At 41.5% G+C, this 16,434-nt stretch overlaps 1 protein-coding gene across 2 annotated transcripts in view; it reads right to left on the bottom strand.

Moving 5' to 3' along the window:
• Window positions 1–5,496, bottom strand: part of LOC113068500 (1-phosphatidylinositol 4,5-bisphosphate phosphodiesterase beta-1) — an 81,253-nt gene extending 75,757 nt beyond the window's left edge. For both annotated transcript variants that reach the window (XM_026241230.1, XM_026241229.1), the window contains exon 1: window positions 5,277–5,496. In XM_026241230.1, coding sequence (XP_026097015.1) covers window positions 5,277–5,375 — 99 coding nt within the window. In that variant the 5' untranslated portion in view covers window positions 5,376–5,496. The remainder of the gene's footprint in view (window positions 1–5,276) is intronic.
• Between the last annotated feature and the right edge of the window lie 10,938 nt (window positions 5,497–16,434).

Genomic DNA, 16,434 nt, shown 5'->3' with positions numbered 1-16,434 from the left:
GTGCAGTCAAGTCAACAATATTACCAGAAATTAAGCTTTAAGAAAAAAACCTTGGGAGAAACCAGGCTCAGGTCGGGGTCAGTTCTTCTCTGACCAGACAAAACCAGTAGTTCAATTCCAGGCTGCAGCAAAGTCAGATTAAGAAGAGGACTCATTTAAAAATGAAAGACCCAAAACAGCTAAACTAATATTCAAAAACACAGAGTCCATGCTGATTCTGATAGGATGAGACATGTGATGCACATCAGAGCAACTGGATATTAAAACGTGAGTGAATTTGTGATTGTCAACAACTAGACGCCACCAGGCCGAACTAGTCTGAGCAGTCTGATTGACTCCCACATATCAATAACAGAGAAGTCCTGGCCAATATATCCCCAATGCTAAATGTCTTGACATGTTTTTTAAGTCATGCATACTGAACAGCCCTACTTAGATGCAATGTAAAATTTCGGTGATCACCATTTCTCTAGAAGCAGTTGTTTTTCTGACAGACTGGTATGGCAAGTAAGATGAGGTATACTGAATGATTAATAGGCCTACTGATTTCTTTGGCTTGTTCCCAGTAGGTGGTAATGAATAAAAATGTGCACAACAGTAAATGAAAGGCTGCAGTCAAATGATTCTGAAAAACTCTGAGTTTCAAAAGCCTCTTCCAGCAAAGCGCTTTACTTTTCATTTTTACCAGTGACAACACAAAGATTTTAAAAGCTAAAAGTAAAACAGGATGAGAAAAGTTAAAAGAACGAAAGGGACAAAAGAGGAAGGAATGCACAGGACAAAAACATGGAAACTGAGGAAACTCAGGAAATTAGCCTGGAATCACACCCAAAACCACCACAAACTGGAAAAAACTGGAGCATCACATGAATCCCTGCTCCTCATGCACATGTTAGGAAACATGTTAGGCTGTCACTGGAGGAGATCGGAGAAAGCGATCAGCTTCTTCAAGACTGCATAATTTATCAGCTCCGAAAGCTGTTTTTAAGCATTTTGGATATTTCATTTCTTTTTGTTTATAAAACTAAGATCAGATAAAAAAAGATACTCGAAATCTATGATATGAAGAATAGGGGACAATAATATGTCGCTAATATTAGCTTCAATTCTGTACTTACATAAAATGTAATTAAGGAGATTCACACTCAATTTTAAATGTAATTGTCACTCTCAAACATAACATTTATTCAACCTGGTCTCATAAAAATGCGTTCCTCTGTGTACTTTTCTGAAAATAATTTTCCACTGAGTAGCGCTAAAACATGAGTTCAATATGTGAATCCTGGCACATTTTTATTATGTTGACATAAGTATGTAGTGCTGTGTTTTATTACGTTGCTTCAGTTACGTATTGTGGCGGTTCAGAACTCAAATATCCTGAGACTGTTGCTAAAAGTTAATGCTCTATCATGTTGGAAATATGCCCTATACCTAACCATACCCTAAACCTACCTGACAGTGTTAACAATTACAAAACTTATATACAAACACATTTGTTGATGCAACCATGCCATTTGAACTTCCTTATATGCATATATAAGACACTGCAATTTAAATGCATAAATCTGGTAGAATAAAGTGAATAGATCAATGAAGACATATGTCCTCTTGTAAATAATCATGTGCTCTAGTAGTAACTTATTTACACGCTCTTCTCATTCATGGAGATTAACTCTTTCTTGGCTTTACAAATAAAGTAAAGACAAAATAATAACAAAGCGACAGAGCAATCTTATCATCCAAAGTGGTTCTCATGTAGTCCTTCTCTTTAAAGACTGATCACTTAACTTATAATGCACACTATGTGGTGACATAGAAGGACTACATGAGAACCACTGTGGATAAGTTCGCTCTGTCGCCTTGTTATTATTTTCAGGCAAACTGCACTATAATGTGATGCATGCAAAATACAGACTTTTGGCCGTTACAAAGTCTCCATCCACAAACAGATGTACATCGCCTGCAGATATAAGGTATTTCATTGCACTTTAACAAGTAATCTGTACGGCCTGTATATGTGCAATATTTTAAATGAGCCCTCACTAACTGAGTTTAATGCCACAGTTATGTTAGAACGCATCTCATTCTTGTTTCTGTGGCGGTGCGTCGGTCTCGTCATGAGGCGTGCAGTCTGGAGCGCTGTATGACTGATGTAGCAGTTCAATTCAACTTTACTCATAATATATGAACTTAGCTGTTTCAAATACTTTTTATTTATAGTGTTCGTTTATGCCCAATATTAGTGTTAAACTGCTGGACTTTAAATGAAATCGACTATTGATTTTCACTGTTGACTGATTTTGCAGAACATTTAGACTGATAACTTCTGTGCGCAGATGCAGCAGATTTGTCACAGGACGCGCGATATGACACTTTCGTCTGACTATATATGAACTAGCTGTTTAAAATACAATATTTTTACATTTAACGTTAGTTTATCAGTATGTTTGGAAGTATATTTTTTCAATTACTGGTGATTCCATAGGCTCTCTCTCTCTCGCACCGGTGCGGTTTAAAATAACAAATAGTTATGCTATGACAAGAACAAAGAGTCTCTCTCTAGCTCCACCTATGCTCGATAATATCGTGTATCATCGATCTCACGTGCTGACGATATGATGATTTGAAAAATGACCATATTGCCCAACACTAATGACTGTAAAATAGTCTGCAGGTGCATTTTAAACTAACCCTATGTTAATAGATGCAATTTCAGTTTTACACTCTGAATGGAAATTATCATATGCAGCAAAATACAACTACATGTACAAAACTGTATGATTTCATGTCAGTCTCTTCAGACCTCTTCATGAACATTGTGTTACGAATGCACACACAAAACGAGGGATCAAGTTGCAGCGTTTAATGGGAAATCCAAAAATCAAATCAAAAACAGGCAAGAGGTCAATAACAACAAAAGCAGTCCAAAAACAAGAACCATGAAAAACACTGGAGACCACGAGAAAGCAGGGTGACATGAAACAAGGTCTCCATGAAACAGACAGAAACAAACCGGTTTACATGGACAGGTGAAAATTATGAAAGTGGGGACAGCTGAGTGCAATTAACAGTGATGAATGGGACAAAGACTTGTGGGAAATGTAGTGCCTGCAGTGGGTTGACTCAATGGGGAAGTGAGACCACTAGTGGACACCCAGGGAAACACAGACCAGACACATTGAACTTCTATAACATTTGACCTTCTAACTGAACTCCTTTTCACAAACTTAACATAGAAATAAAAACAGTATAAATAACCAAAAATAAACAGCAAAGTACCTTCTTAGTTGTATTAAGTGCAAACAATAAGTGCAGCCATAATCAAATAGGCTACTCTCTCAATATTCAAAATGCAAAAAGAGACCAAATTTTTCAAGCATGACAACTACACAACTATTACAACCTAAATACTAATGACAACCTAGATATGTTATGTAGCTTAATTTGCGTGCATCAGAGAACCGCTCTCAAAATGTGGGGTTTTAAAATAGCTTTTGAATGCTTGTTTTACTTTCAGGTTTTGATTTAAAGATTCTGTGTACTCTTAGCAGTGCTGAGCATGCATTCTACAATACAAGACATTAATTTTGTCAAACGCTCTACAACAATTTCTTATGGACCAATGAGGCTCTTATTTGTTCATGCTGAAGTAAATAAAATAAAAAAATAAAATAAATAATCTGGCCAATCTGAGGTCCTTATGCGGCAGCCTTGGCAAGCCTGTGCGTTAATCCACGCTTGATTACATAGGATTCGAACCTGAGTTCCTCACCTCTTAAGTACATCCCCATACTCCGTGAGCTACTAAACAAACCTACCATTTAAGAAAACCAATATATATGAAGCTGTATATGTGTGATGCTAACTTTCAAAAGCATCAATTTTCAAATCTCCTGGCACATTAAAATTGTTTTGAAGTCATAACAAAATATTTTTCAAGTAAAAGTTATGAGTTATTAATTGAAACTCTGTAAATTTGTGTGAAAGGAATAAAAGGTGTACTGCCTCTAGTGTTCATTTATTTTGGAAACTGCAGTGATATGTACATTTTGGTACGAATTTCACATTATGCGAAAAAGTGCCCCCAGGTACGTTTTTGCCCTGAGACCAGGCAGCATTTATTTATTAATTCAGCAGATCCTTTAATCCAAGCTGACTTAAAAATTAGGAATATAAAAAAGCAACTCTACTTAAGAAGGTAATAATGTGTGAACTGCTAAAAATACATTTTATTTTGGCTTCTCTTTGACAACAAGAAGTAAAATCTCACAGATTTTCAAAATTGGCTAGTTTGATCGATTGAATGACTAGTCAATTACTCAGTTATTTGAAGGATTTGAGGGAAGCTTAGTATAATTAAGATCATTGTTGACCTCACTAACTAGATGATTATTGGATGAATAATCAAGTAGCCAACAATCATGTCATACCGCTTCTCTTGACAAAGATTTAGCTGGGGCAGTTTGTGACAGTCTAAGATTAGAGTTCCAGCATCACCAAAGATGAGGAATTACCATCAGCAATGATGATCATAAACAATCCGTCTGCTGGTTCAGTACATGCAGGTGGTTTATAAAACCATTCATACATTCGTTCATTCATTTCTGCAGTTCATGGGCTGGGCACAGTGGATAATGAAGAACACTCCTGTAGCACAGCATTGCTAGAGATGTACAGATAAACCTGGTAATTCTTGACTGGAGAGAAGTGACTTCTGACAGGAAAAATAGAATTCAAGGAAATATTACATTGAAGATAATCATCAGATTTCCAGGATCTTTCAGCTGTTATGATTATTATGGTTATTAATATAGTTAATTTGCCTAAACATAATGCCAAACAAACATCAGTAACAATCTAGTAAAGAAATGGAATCAGCTATGCAAATATGACCTGACAACATGCCCCTATTGTGCAATATAACGGATCAAGATGAAGATGAATACATTTGTTTGAAATACATGTTTTCTAAAATATAAAAAAGCCATACTACACAATATATTTGCATTAAAAATGATAATCACCCAAAAATGCAAACTTTATCTTTATTTACTCGATCCAAAATAGTGATTTCTACGATCTCTTTAAGTTTAAGTTACTTTAGGCAAACGCTGGAATAAATAGGGTTCCCAGCAATCTGCTCATTTTGGTTTAACAGAAGTCAGTTAAACAAACGGGTCTGACATGAGGGAGAATAAATGACGACAGAAGCTTCGTTTTCGGGCTATCTATGTTTTTAATGTTTTCCAACAAAATAAGACATGCGTGTTACTTACATCGTCCCATTTTATGAATTTGTCGCCGGTCCTCAGGCTCTCGGGCACTGAAACGGGCTTGAGCTGGAGCGCGTGAACTCCCGGCTGCGCTCCCGCCATCTGGCTCGTCCGTGTCCGCGCGTGAGCTTCTGCCGCGCTGCTTCTGAAAGGATCGGAGACGTTCACTGCTGCGCCGCTGTGAAAGGACTCACTGCTCGTGCGCAGGACCGGTGCCGCTGTGGACTCACTGCTACGCGCACAGAGATCAGATGCGCGCTCTCGTTGTTAATTGTCAGTGCGTTCAGGAGCGTGTCGTGAACAAACCCACAAAGAAAATATGAAAGATTAAATCCATGACATAGCGATTCTCTAGACAGTCTTGAAATCAATGAGAGATCAAATATAGACTTTTGCTAAAGAAAAAAAAAACTCATTGACGTATTAACAATGTAAACGGAAACTTTTCTCATTCCAAGAGCAAATCGTCTGTGCTTATGCTGTATATATTAATATAAAATATATAAAATATATATACTGTGCAATGACTGCTGCGACGGATTAGGAATGTAGAATATGGTCATGCAGAATAGGTGCTTTATAAGTACTAATAAACAACCTATATTTTAATAATAGACATGCTAATAAGCAACTAGATAATAGTGAGAATTGGTCAATAAAATAAAGTGTTACCATCGTCTTCATTTTCTATAATCTACCTAGTCTTTGTTCTACAAATAAATTGAATAAATACTTCACCACTTCACCCTTTTGTCTACAATTTAGTATTTACAATGATATTAATGCAACTCCCTTACAGATAACAAATATATTGCCTTAGTAAACGTGTTAACTAACTGGGTAATGTTCTTTGAAATTAAATTAAAGTAAAAATATGACAGAAATGTAACAATAAACCTAACCCTAATAACAGCATTTTAATTGGTCTTCTGTTTAACTCAGGTTTATGATTGTTATGTTTATCTTAGAGTACAAAACTCAACGTTCTTAACTCAACAAATCTTAACTAATGGGCTTTAATTTAAAAGCTTCTCATCTGAGGTTGGAAGTGCAAAATATGTATTGAACAGTGTTTTAAACAGGATTGTGAGTTGCTACACTTAATGTTCAATGCTCTGACTCCATCATGTGGTTCATTATAAGAACTTTCTCTCTGTTTCAGATGTCTCTCTGTGTGTGTGTGTGTGCGCGCGCGCGCGCGGGCGTGTTTAGTGATTGATGTATGTGCCATTCCAGCAAAGTCAGCTTCAGCTGTTCTTCAATTCATGAAATACAGAGAACTAAAATAAATTGAAAGGAAAACGTTCTCAAAAAGTTACAAGAAATCAAATAAAACAGTAAAGGTAAGCTAATCGTTATTTGAGTTAATGAGGCAGTATTAACATTTGTATTCCATCATTTTTGCTTGATGGTCTAGATTTCTGTTGGGATCATAAGCAAGACCAAGAATGCCTTGAAGCCAATGAGAGGAAAAAAATCAAGACATGAAAGATGGAGAATATGTCTTGCTTTATCCAGATGACTATCAGATAAAAAACATCCCTGGGACTGACACAACTTTTTCTATTGGACAGTACAAAGAGGCCATTGGAAAGGCATATCAAAGGATCACCCTGTAAATCTGTACCATTGAGGATTTGTTGTCAAACTGTTAGTATTGAAATAGTTTTTTATGTGCATTTAAACTATAGACTAAGTGCTTTAAGTTCTTTGTGGAATTCCAACTAGTTACCAGAGATGTATAAAGTACTAGAGAACCATACTTGAGTAAAAGTACAAGTGCTCTATCAAAAAAGTGACTTGAGTAGAAGTTGAAGTGCTCTTTAAGCACCACACTTAAGTAGAAGTACTAAAGTATTCAACATTTTTTGTACTTAAGTATTGCAAGTAGTCTATTTTAAAATTTACTACTCAAGTACTGAAAGTAAAAGTAGAAGTATTGTGTTATGTAGCTATTAAAGAAAGTAGTCAAAAGTTTGAACATATTGTTTTTACTATTTCAAATGATTAACCTAAAGGACAATCACAATTCCTTTGACTGTAACTTCTTGTAAACAAAAAAAATGGTTACTAGGGTTAGTTAGCCCAATTTGCAAAATGATGTCATTAATAACTCACCCTCATGTTGTTTCAAACCCGTAAGACATCAGAGGGTCATTTAGAATTTTTTGAAGCATGGAAAATACATTTTGGTCCAAAAATAGCAAAAACTACGACTTTATTCAGCATTGTCTTCTCTTCAGTGTCTGTTGTAAGACAGTTAAAAACAAAGCAGTTTGTGATATCTGGTTCGCGAACGAATCATTCGATTTAACCGGATATTTTTGAAACAGTCCACCAAATCGAACTGAATCGTTTTAAACAGTTCGCGTCTCCAATACGCATTAATCCACAGATGAATTAAGCTGTTAACTTGTTTAATGTGGCTGACACTCCCTCTGAGTTAAAACAAACCAATATCCCGGAGTAATTCATTGACTCAAACAGTACACTGACTGAACTGATGTGAAGAGAGAACTGAAGATGAACACCGAGCCGAGCCAGATAATGACTCGTTCACGAGTCAAGAACCGTTTCTGTCAGACGCGTCCGATTCGTGAACCGAGGAGCTGATGATACTGCGCATGTGTGATTTAGCGTGAAGCAAACCGACACACAGAGTGTCTGGAACCAAACTGATTCTTTTGGTGATTGATTCTGAACTGATTCTAATGTTATGAGCCCATGTGCAGTCAACGCCAATGACGCCATTGCATCGAGCGCAAAAGAATCGGTGAACTGTTTTCTTCAACTGGTTTATTGAATCGAACTGTCAGAAAGAACTAACGTTACTGGTCATCCGAAAACCGATGCAACCGGTTCTTGACTCGTGAACGAGTCATTATCTGGCTCGGCTCGGTGTTCATTTCTCTCTTCACAGCAGTTCAGTCAGCACACGCAGTCTTCTTAATCGCTTGTTTCGCTCAATGATGTGCCAGCTTCATCACACCTGCCATCCACAGTTCTGGCAGTGGTTTGTAATGGAATGATTCGTAACATTATTATAATTGTAACGAGTAACGATGCAGCACATAAAAAAAAATATCGGAGTAAAAGTATTAAACTCAGCGAAAATATGTACCGAAGTAAAAGTGGAAGTAGGAGAAAAAAATTATACTCTAGTAAAGTACAGATACCGCCTTTTAGTACTTAAGTACAGTAGTGAAGTAGTTCTACTTCGTTACTATACATCTCTGCTAGTTACAGCCTAAATATTTCACAATACTGGGCATGTAATTGGAAATAGAGATTGACCACAAAGTCTTTTGTGAGGTCAAGCAGATGAAGGTTTCAGATGATGATGATGATGATGTTGTTGTTGTAAGGGTGTGACCCAATATGTCACCTCTTTCTGACACAGTGGTAGGTACATCTCAGGAATGTAGATGTACGTTCTAGTAAGAACTCTAGCTGCTACATTTTGGACTAACTGTAGATTGTTTACCAAACATGCAGAACAAGCACCCAATAAAGCATTACAATAATCTAACCTTAAGGTCATAAATGCATGGATTCACATTTCTGCATTTGACATTGAGAGCATATGTCATAATTTAGATATATTTTTGAGATGGAAAAATGCAGATTTACAAATTCTAGAAACATGGCTTTCTAAGGAAAGATTGCTATCAAATAGCACACCTAGGTTCCTAACTGATGACGAAGAATTGACAGAGCAACCATCAAGTCTTAGACAGTGTTCTAGGTTATTACAAGCAGAGTTTTTAGCTCCTATAATTAACACCTGTTTTTTCTGAATTTAGCAGTAAGAAATTACTCGTCATCCAGTTTTTTATATCGACTATGCATTCCATTAGTTTTTCAAATTGCAAAAAGATGCAAAAGAATGTTGTGGTCAATTGTGTCAAACGCAGCACTAAGATCCAATAAAACTAATAGAGAGATACACCCACGATCAGATGATAAGAGCAGATCATTTGTAACTCTAAGGAGAGCAGTCTCAGTACTATGATACGGTCTAAATCCTGACTGGAAATCCTCACATATACCATTTTTCTCTAAGAAGGAATATAATTGTGAGGATACCACTTTTCTAGTATCTTGGACAGAAAAGGGAGATTCGAGATTGGTCTATAATTAACTAGTTCTTTAGGGTCAAGTTGTGTTTTTTTGATGAGAGGCTTAATAACAGGCAGTTTGAAGGTTTTGGGGACATATCCTAATGACAATGAGGAATTAATAATAGTCAGAAGAGGATCTATGACTTCTGGAAGCACCTCTTTTAGGAGCTTAGATGGTATAGGGTCTAACATACATGTTGTTGGTTTAGATGATTTACAGTTTTTTTTCAACTGCTTACACACATTTTCCAAAGTTTTCCTCTTTTTTCAAAACTTAACACACAAATTCATTGAATTGCACACACAAGATGCAAAATGCCTCATATCTCTTTCAAAATGAATCACCACAGTCAAAATATCACAAACATATTTCAAAAGCAAACATTTGTCTTACGTTGTAAACACCTTTACCATAATGTTATATTTTTGATTATGTCATATACACACTGTTATTCAAAACCTAAAGCTCTCACATGTACATGATTGAATGTAATTGGGAGAGAGCTGTTGAATATATAAAGTAAAAACAAAAGCAAAATTGAAACCAAACTTTCTTTTTTTTTAGCTCTTTGTGGTTGTAAATGTAGTATTAGTGTACACAGTTTGAAAAGAAAAAAAAGGTTCGTTTCCCAATCATTACAGGGTAAGGTTGTCTATTGTTTTATAAAAGGAGAGAAACTAGCCCTGATCCGATTCACAATCTAATCCTAACCCTCATAGAATGAAGGGCATGAAATAACCCTCACTTAAGGAGAGATTTTCGTGTGTGGCTGGTTGGATCAGTGGTAGAGTGATGGACTTAGGACGAGGGGACCCAGATTCATGTCCTGATCATTGCAGGTTTGTGTTTTCTATTGTTTAATAAAGCTATTTCTGTGGTCACCATAGACGAGGTGACTAGGACAAGGAATGTGCTGCATGAAAAAGACAATGTATTGTTGGGCAAAGGTTTGTGACATCTGACGGTTATCCCGGAAAGGATGATGTCTGTTCAGTTTTAAAATGCATGAACTTTGAAGAGAGATGGACTGGTAGAAGCTTGGTGTTCAGAAATGTGCATCCGCCAGTCTCATGCTTTCGGCCCAAAAGAGATGAGCAGGAGGTTTTAAGTTTGATATTTGGCTTTGGAGAAGCCTTTTTTTCAGGTGACCCGGATACCTTGCGGTGATAACGAAGGGTCACTTGTACGGTGAGTATCCAGCCTCCCTGGGTCCATTTGGACAGCACGCAGGGTAGGTGGCCTGGGGCTAACAGGCCTTAATTGGGGCCCAGTCTTCTATGGGGACGAATCATTTGCTTAGTACATTGGTTGCACCAGGTGCGCAGTGGGAGAATATAGAGAGGGTTAGGGCTAGTGGAAGATTCCAGTTCAGTATTTTCTCGCCTTGGTTTGTAAAGTGGGCTCAGAAAGACAGGGGTGGTTGTAGTTAGGGTTAGGTTAGGTTAGAGATTAGAGAGAGTTAGGGTTAGAGTTAGGGTATATAGGGTAAAATGCGAAATTGCACCCCCCTATAGGGTGGGGTGCACTTCGTTTCTATAGGTCCTAGAGGGCTGAAATTCGGTATATATACTATTTAGAGGGCGCCCGATCGTTTGCACTTAGTTTGGTAGCTCTAGCGCCACCAGGTGCTGAGATGTGGTATTGCACCCCCAGTTGTTTTGCACCTAGAGGTCTGAAATTTGGTGTGTATACTAATTAGAGGACGCCCAGTCGATTGCACTTGGTTTCATCGCTCTAGCTCCTCCAGGGGCCGAGATATGGTATTGCACCCTTACTTGAGTTTCGCAGTGCTAGGGTTGAGTTTCGCTGTTCTAGGGTTAGGGTTGAGTTTCGCAGTTCCAGGGTTAGGGTTGAGTTTCGCTGTGCTAGGGTTAGGGTTGATTTTCGCAGTTCCAGCCCTAGGGTTGAGTTTCGCAGTTCCAGCCCTAGGGTTGAGTTTCGCAGTTCCAGCCCTAGGGTTGAGTTTCGCAGTTCCAGCCCTAGGGTTGAGTTTCGCAGTTCCAGCCCTAGGGTTGAGTTTCTCTATACAGGTGTGTTTTTTTTTTTTTTTTTTTTTTTTTTTGGAGGGGGCGGGGCGGGGGTGGCTTAATTAGATGGGTTGGACTAAGTGTTTTTGGGTGGGTTGGACTTAGTGTTTTTTGGTGGGTTGGACTTAGTGTTTTTGGGTTGGGGTGGGTTGGACTTAGTGTTTTTTGGTGGGTTGGACTTAGTGGGGTGGGTTGGACTTAGTGTTTTTTGGTGGGTTGGACTTAGTGGGGTGGGTTGGACTTAGTGTTTTTTGGTGGGTTAGTAGAAATTACAACAGCTCCCCCCAATGGGGCGCACGTCCCTCAAAGGTTTGGAATAGGGAGCTGAGGAAAAAGGCACTGGCCGACGCTCGTTAGCTTATACCGGCTCCCCGTCCGAGGGAATTTTGTGGGCCCCCCAATAATTCAGAACCTGAGTTCCCACCCCCAACTGGGCGCATAATTTTCCTGAGAAAAAGCCTAACCTGACCCTAGCCCGCGTCCTCCACAGACCTCCCGGTTAGGGTTAGTAGAAATTACAACAGCTCCCCCAATGGGGCGCACGTCCCTCAAAGGTTTGGAATAGGGAGCTGAGGAAAAAGGCACTGGCCGACGCTCGTTAGCTTATACCGGCTCCCCGTCCGAGGGAATTTTGTGGGCCCCCAATAATTCAGAACCTGAGTTCCCACCCCCAACTGGGCGCATAAGTTTCGTGAGAAAAAGCCTAAACTGACCCTAGCCCGCGTCCTCCACAGACCTCCCGGTTCATCCACCCCTGTCCAACACTGCCCCCGATGCTCTCCCCATCTCCAGCCCACTCAGATCCCATCTTGCAGACCGGACGACGGCTCGAGCCCATGGGACCCATCCGGCTTCACATGCCCCGGTTTATTAACCCCCGGTACCGACGAATACCCGAAGCCCTTACCAACTCTATCCATCTGTGTCTCCCCACTGGGAGGCGCCTTCCGTTTCTCTCCGATCCAGACTCCCCTCTGAAAAGCACCTGACCATCCAGCAACGCCGTTCCACGTAGTCACCCGACCCCCGTTCCTAAGGTTTCGCTCAACTTGGGCCCCGTCGGCCTTTCCTAGTCTCCCCAGAGCAAGCATCGGGAGAAATGTTTAAGACACATTATCAATAGCGTACCCCAGGATCCTCAGGTGTTTCGGTTCTTTAAACGCTAGACACCCTCCACCGGGGCGACCCGCCCAGGGTGATCAGACCTCGGCGTGTGTCTCATAGTCAATTGGCTAATGCGACCTTGACCGGATCCGCAATGCCACTGTTGGGATCCCGATAACTCTCGAACAACCACCCCCGGCTGCCTGAACCCACTTTACAAACCAAGGCAAGAAAATCCTGAACTGGACTCTTCCACTAGCCCTATCCCCCTCTACATCCTCCCTCCCCACCACGGTTAAGATTAGAGTATGGATCAGTTCAGAGCCATTACCCACCCCCCCCAGAACTATATTTAAATCCGCAGACCAGGAGAGGATAGACCTGTCCGGGCCACGCCTCCCCCCTAGGGGCCTGTCCGGGCCCGGTCCGCTCCCCCTTCCTCCTCCCCCGGGGCTCAAGGCCCAAGGGGATGAGGGAGGGAGCAAAACATATATTAACCCCGCCCAAGCACCCCTCCTACAAATGGAACCACCGGTCCCTCCCCCCTCCTCCAAATCTTCAGATCTCACGACACCATGGAAACAGAAGGTGCAAGGCCCCTGAGCAAGCCAACTCCGAACCGGCGAACCCGCCCCGAGCCCGAAGGCCCAGACCGGGTAATCCCGGCCCGGCATCACACCTCCCCCCAGACCCTGGATTCAGAAGGTGCAAGGCCCCTGAGCAAGCCAACTCCGAACCGGCGAACCCGGCCCGAGCCCAAAGGCCCCGACCGAGTAATCCCGGCCCGGCATCACACCTCCCCCCAGACCCTGGATACAGAAGGTGCAAGGCCCCTGAGCAAGCCAACTCCGAACCGGCGAACCCGCCCCGAGCCCCAAGGCCCAGACCGAGTAATCCCGGCCCGGCATCACACCTCCCCCCAGACCCTGGATACAGAAGGTGCAAGGCCCCTGAGCAAGCCAACTCCGAACCGGCGAACCCGGCCCGAGCCCAAAAAGGCCCAGACCGAGTAATCCCGGCCCGGCATCACACCTCCCCCCATCTCGTAAATAATACAAGCTCCCTGGGTGCAGAGAGTGCAAGGCCCCTGACCAAGCCAACTCCGAACCGGCGAACCCGGCCCGAGCCCAAAGGCCCAGACCGAGTAATCCCGGCCCGGCATCACACCCCCTACCCGGTGAGACCAGAAGTGCAGTGGGGAGCCCGCACCCACCAACCTGTGGATGTCCCGTATAGCACGTCCGATGGCTCTGGCGAAATGCGGGCTAGTAGAAATTACAACAGCTCCCCCCAATGGGGCGCACGTCCCTCAAAGGTTTGGAATAGGGAGCTGAGGAAAAAGGCACTGGCCGACGCTCGTTAGCTTATACCGGCTCCCCGTCCGAGGGAATTTTGTGGGCCCCCCAATAATTCAGAACCTGAGTTCCCACCCCCAACTGGGCGCATAAGTTAGGGTTAGGGTTAGGGTTAGGGTTAGGGTTAGGTAAGTAGAGATCCCAGAACCAACGCCCAAAGGGCATCGGACTGGGTTGTGCACTGTCCATCCCACCCATGGTCACCAAGCAGGCTCCACTTTCATACTGGCCACACCAGAGTGTCCCATCACCCAGTATAGGGCTCTAACAGTCAGGGCTGTAATGTCCCGGGCTCTATTACCCAGGGCCTAAGTGGTTAAGGTCAGGGTTGGTTTTTGGGAGGAGATTTTAAACTATATACAAGTACACAAGCCTTTTATCGCGACGTTTCGACAGCTTTCTGTGTCTTCTTCAGGCATGACTTGTGTAAAATAAATGTTTTTGTCTCTGAGCTCAATTAAATTTTTTAATTTTATTTCTAAACACCATGTATGTGGTGGAGCAAAAAATCAACTGTCATCCTCTTCTCACTCGGGAGCTGTGTGTGCAGCTTCTTATACCCCGAGCAGGGCCTAGGCTCCTCCCCTCTGTTTATTTTTGAATTTTTAAATTTTTCTAATTTTTCAGAGCCTTTTCTTTGAATATATCAAGCACTTTTAAGTGCATTCTTTGAATTCAAGCACTCTTTCATCTTCCCTTACACTCTAATAAGTTTACTTTTTTTGTTTTAGTGTACACTTTTTGTGTTACTAACTTCACAGACCCATTTATTTATGTTTCACTTTCACACACTTATTTGTGTTTTTAGCACCCCTTTGTTTTATTTTACAACACATTTTTTTGTGTTATGTATCACTCACGGCACCCCCATTGTCTTTTCAACCTCAACTGTGCTTTCATTCAAAAAAATACACCTTTTTGTGCTATGATACATCCCTCTTTCTAGCTCACTACTGTACATTTTTGTGTATCACATTTAAACCAACTATATACAAATTCTGTTTACATGACTCTTAACCCACATGTATCTTTTTTGATTTTTTACAGATGGAGACATCCAGTATGGTTTTCCGTAAAGGGAGACCAGCGAGGCCCAGAGAGAGAGGCACGGGCTGAGTTAGGTAAGTAGAGATCCCAGAACCAACGCCCAAAGGGCATCGGACTGGGTTGTGCACTGTCCATCCCACCCATGGTCACCAAGCAGGCTCCACTTTCATACTGGGCCACACCAGAGTGTCCCATCACCCAGTATAGGGCTCTAACAGTCAGGGGCTGTAATGTCCCGGGGCTCTATTACCCAGGGCCTAAGTGGTTAAGGTCAGGGTTGGTTTTTGGGAGGAGATTTTAAACTATATAGGGTTAGGGTTAGAGTTAGGGTTAGGTTAGAGTTAGGGTTAGAGTTAGAGTAGAGTTAGGGTTAGGGTTAGGGTTAGAGTTAGGTTAGAGTTAGGTTAGAGTTAGAGTTAGAGTTAGGGTTAGAGTTAGAGAGTTAGGGTTAGAGTTAGGGTTAGGGTTAGGGTTAGGTATATAGGGTAAAATGTTAGGTTAGGTTAGGGTTAGGGTTAGGTTAGAGAGGTTAGGTTAGGGTTAGGGTTAGGTTAGGGTTAGGGTTAGAGTTAGGGTTTAGAGGTTAGAGTTAGGGTTAGGGTTAGGGTTAGGTTAGGTTAGAGTTAGGTTAGGGTTAGGGTTAGGGTTAGAGAGGTTAGAGTTAGAGGTTAGAGAGTTAGGGTTAGGTTAGGGTTAGAGTTAGGGTTAGAGTTAGGGTTAGGTTAGGGGTTTAGGGTTAGGTTTGGAAAAATACAACAGCTCCCCCCAACCTAGCCCTCGTCTTAGGCCGGTTTGGGATAGGGAGACTGAGGGAAAGGTGCACGGGCCACGCTTGTCAGACTATACCATATCGCATGAGATCATCTCCGGTCTAGGAGCTGCGCTTGTCTAAGCATTGGGCCTAAAAAAATGAAAGTTTATGTTTTTGGTTAAATTTAGGCTCTGAATTTTTTCACCCTTAAGTTTCAACAGTGCTCGAGTTGAACCCGCTGGGTTCATAATTGCTGAGGTTATGGCGGTTAGCTTGAGAGTGCAGTTTGTTCCAGCACTCAATCTAGATCTAAGTAGTATGAGAACACAAAGTTCTGACTGAACTTGTTCCAGATCGGCGAACCAGACCACAACTCGAAGGTCGCAGACCGTAATCCCGACCAGCATCGTGCTCTGCCAAAAGTATTGTTTCAGCCAGACTGCCATGTTATCAAAGACGGTTAATGTCATAGTTAAATTATAATCATTGGGTCTTGATTGTTAAGTTTAGGGTGTGTTTTTAGTTTCAGCCTTAATTTAGCTGTGTTAGAATTAAACCGACTAGGTTTTTAAAACCGCTGGGTCTGTGATGGTTAAGTTTAGGTGTTTTAGTTCAGCCTTAAATTTAGCTGTGTTAGAATTAAACCAGGCTAGGTTTTTAAACCGCTGGGTCTGTGACGGTTAAGTTAGGGTGTGTTTTAGTTCAGCCTTAAATTTAGCAGTACTCACCAGACCACAGCTCGAAATCAGAGTCCG

This window comes from Carassius auratus, linkage group LG45M (genome assembly GCF_003368295.1).
Source record: "Carassius auratus strain Wakin linkage group LG45M, ASM336829v1, whole genome shotgun sequence".
In the NCBI taxonomy this organism is placed as follows: domain Eukaryota; kingdom Metazoa; phylum Chordata; class Actinopteri; order Cypriniformes; family Cyprinidae; genus Carassius; species Carassius auratus.
This window is presented reverse-complemented; position numbering and strand designations above follow the sequence as displayed.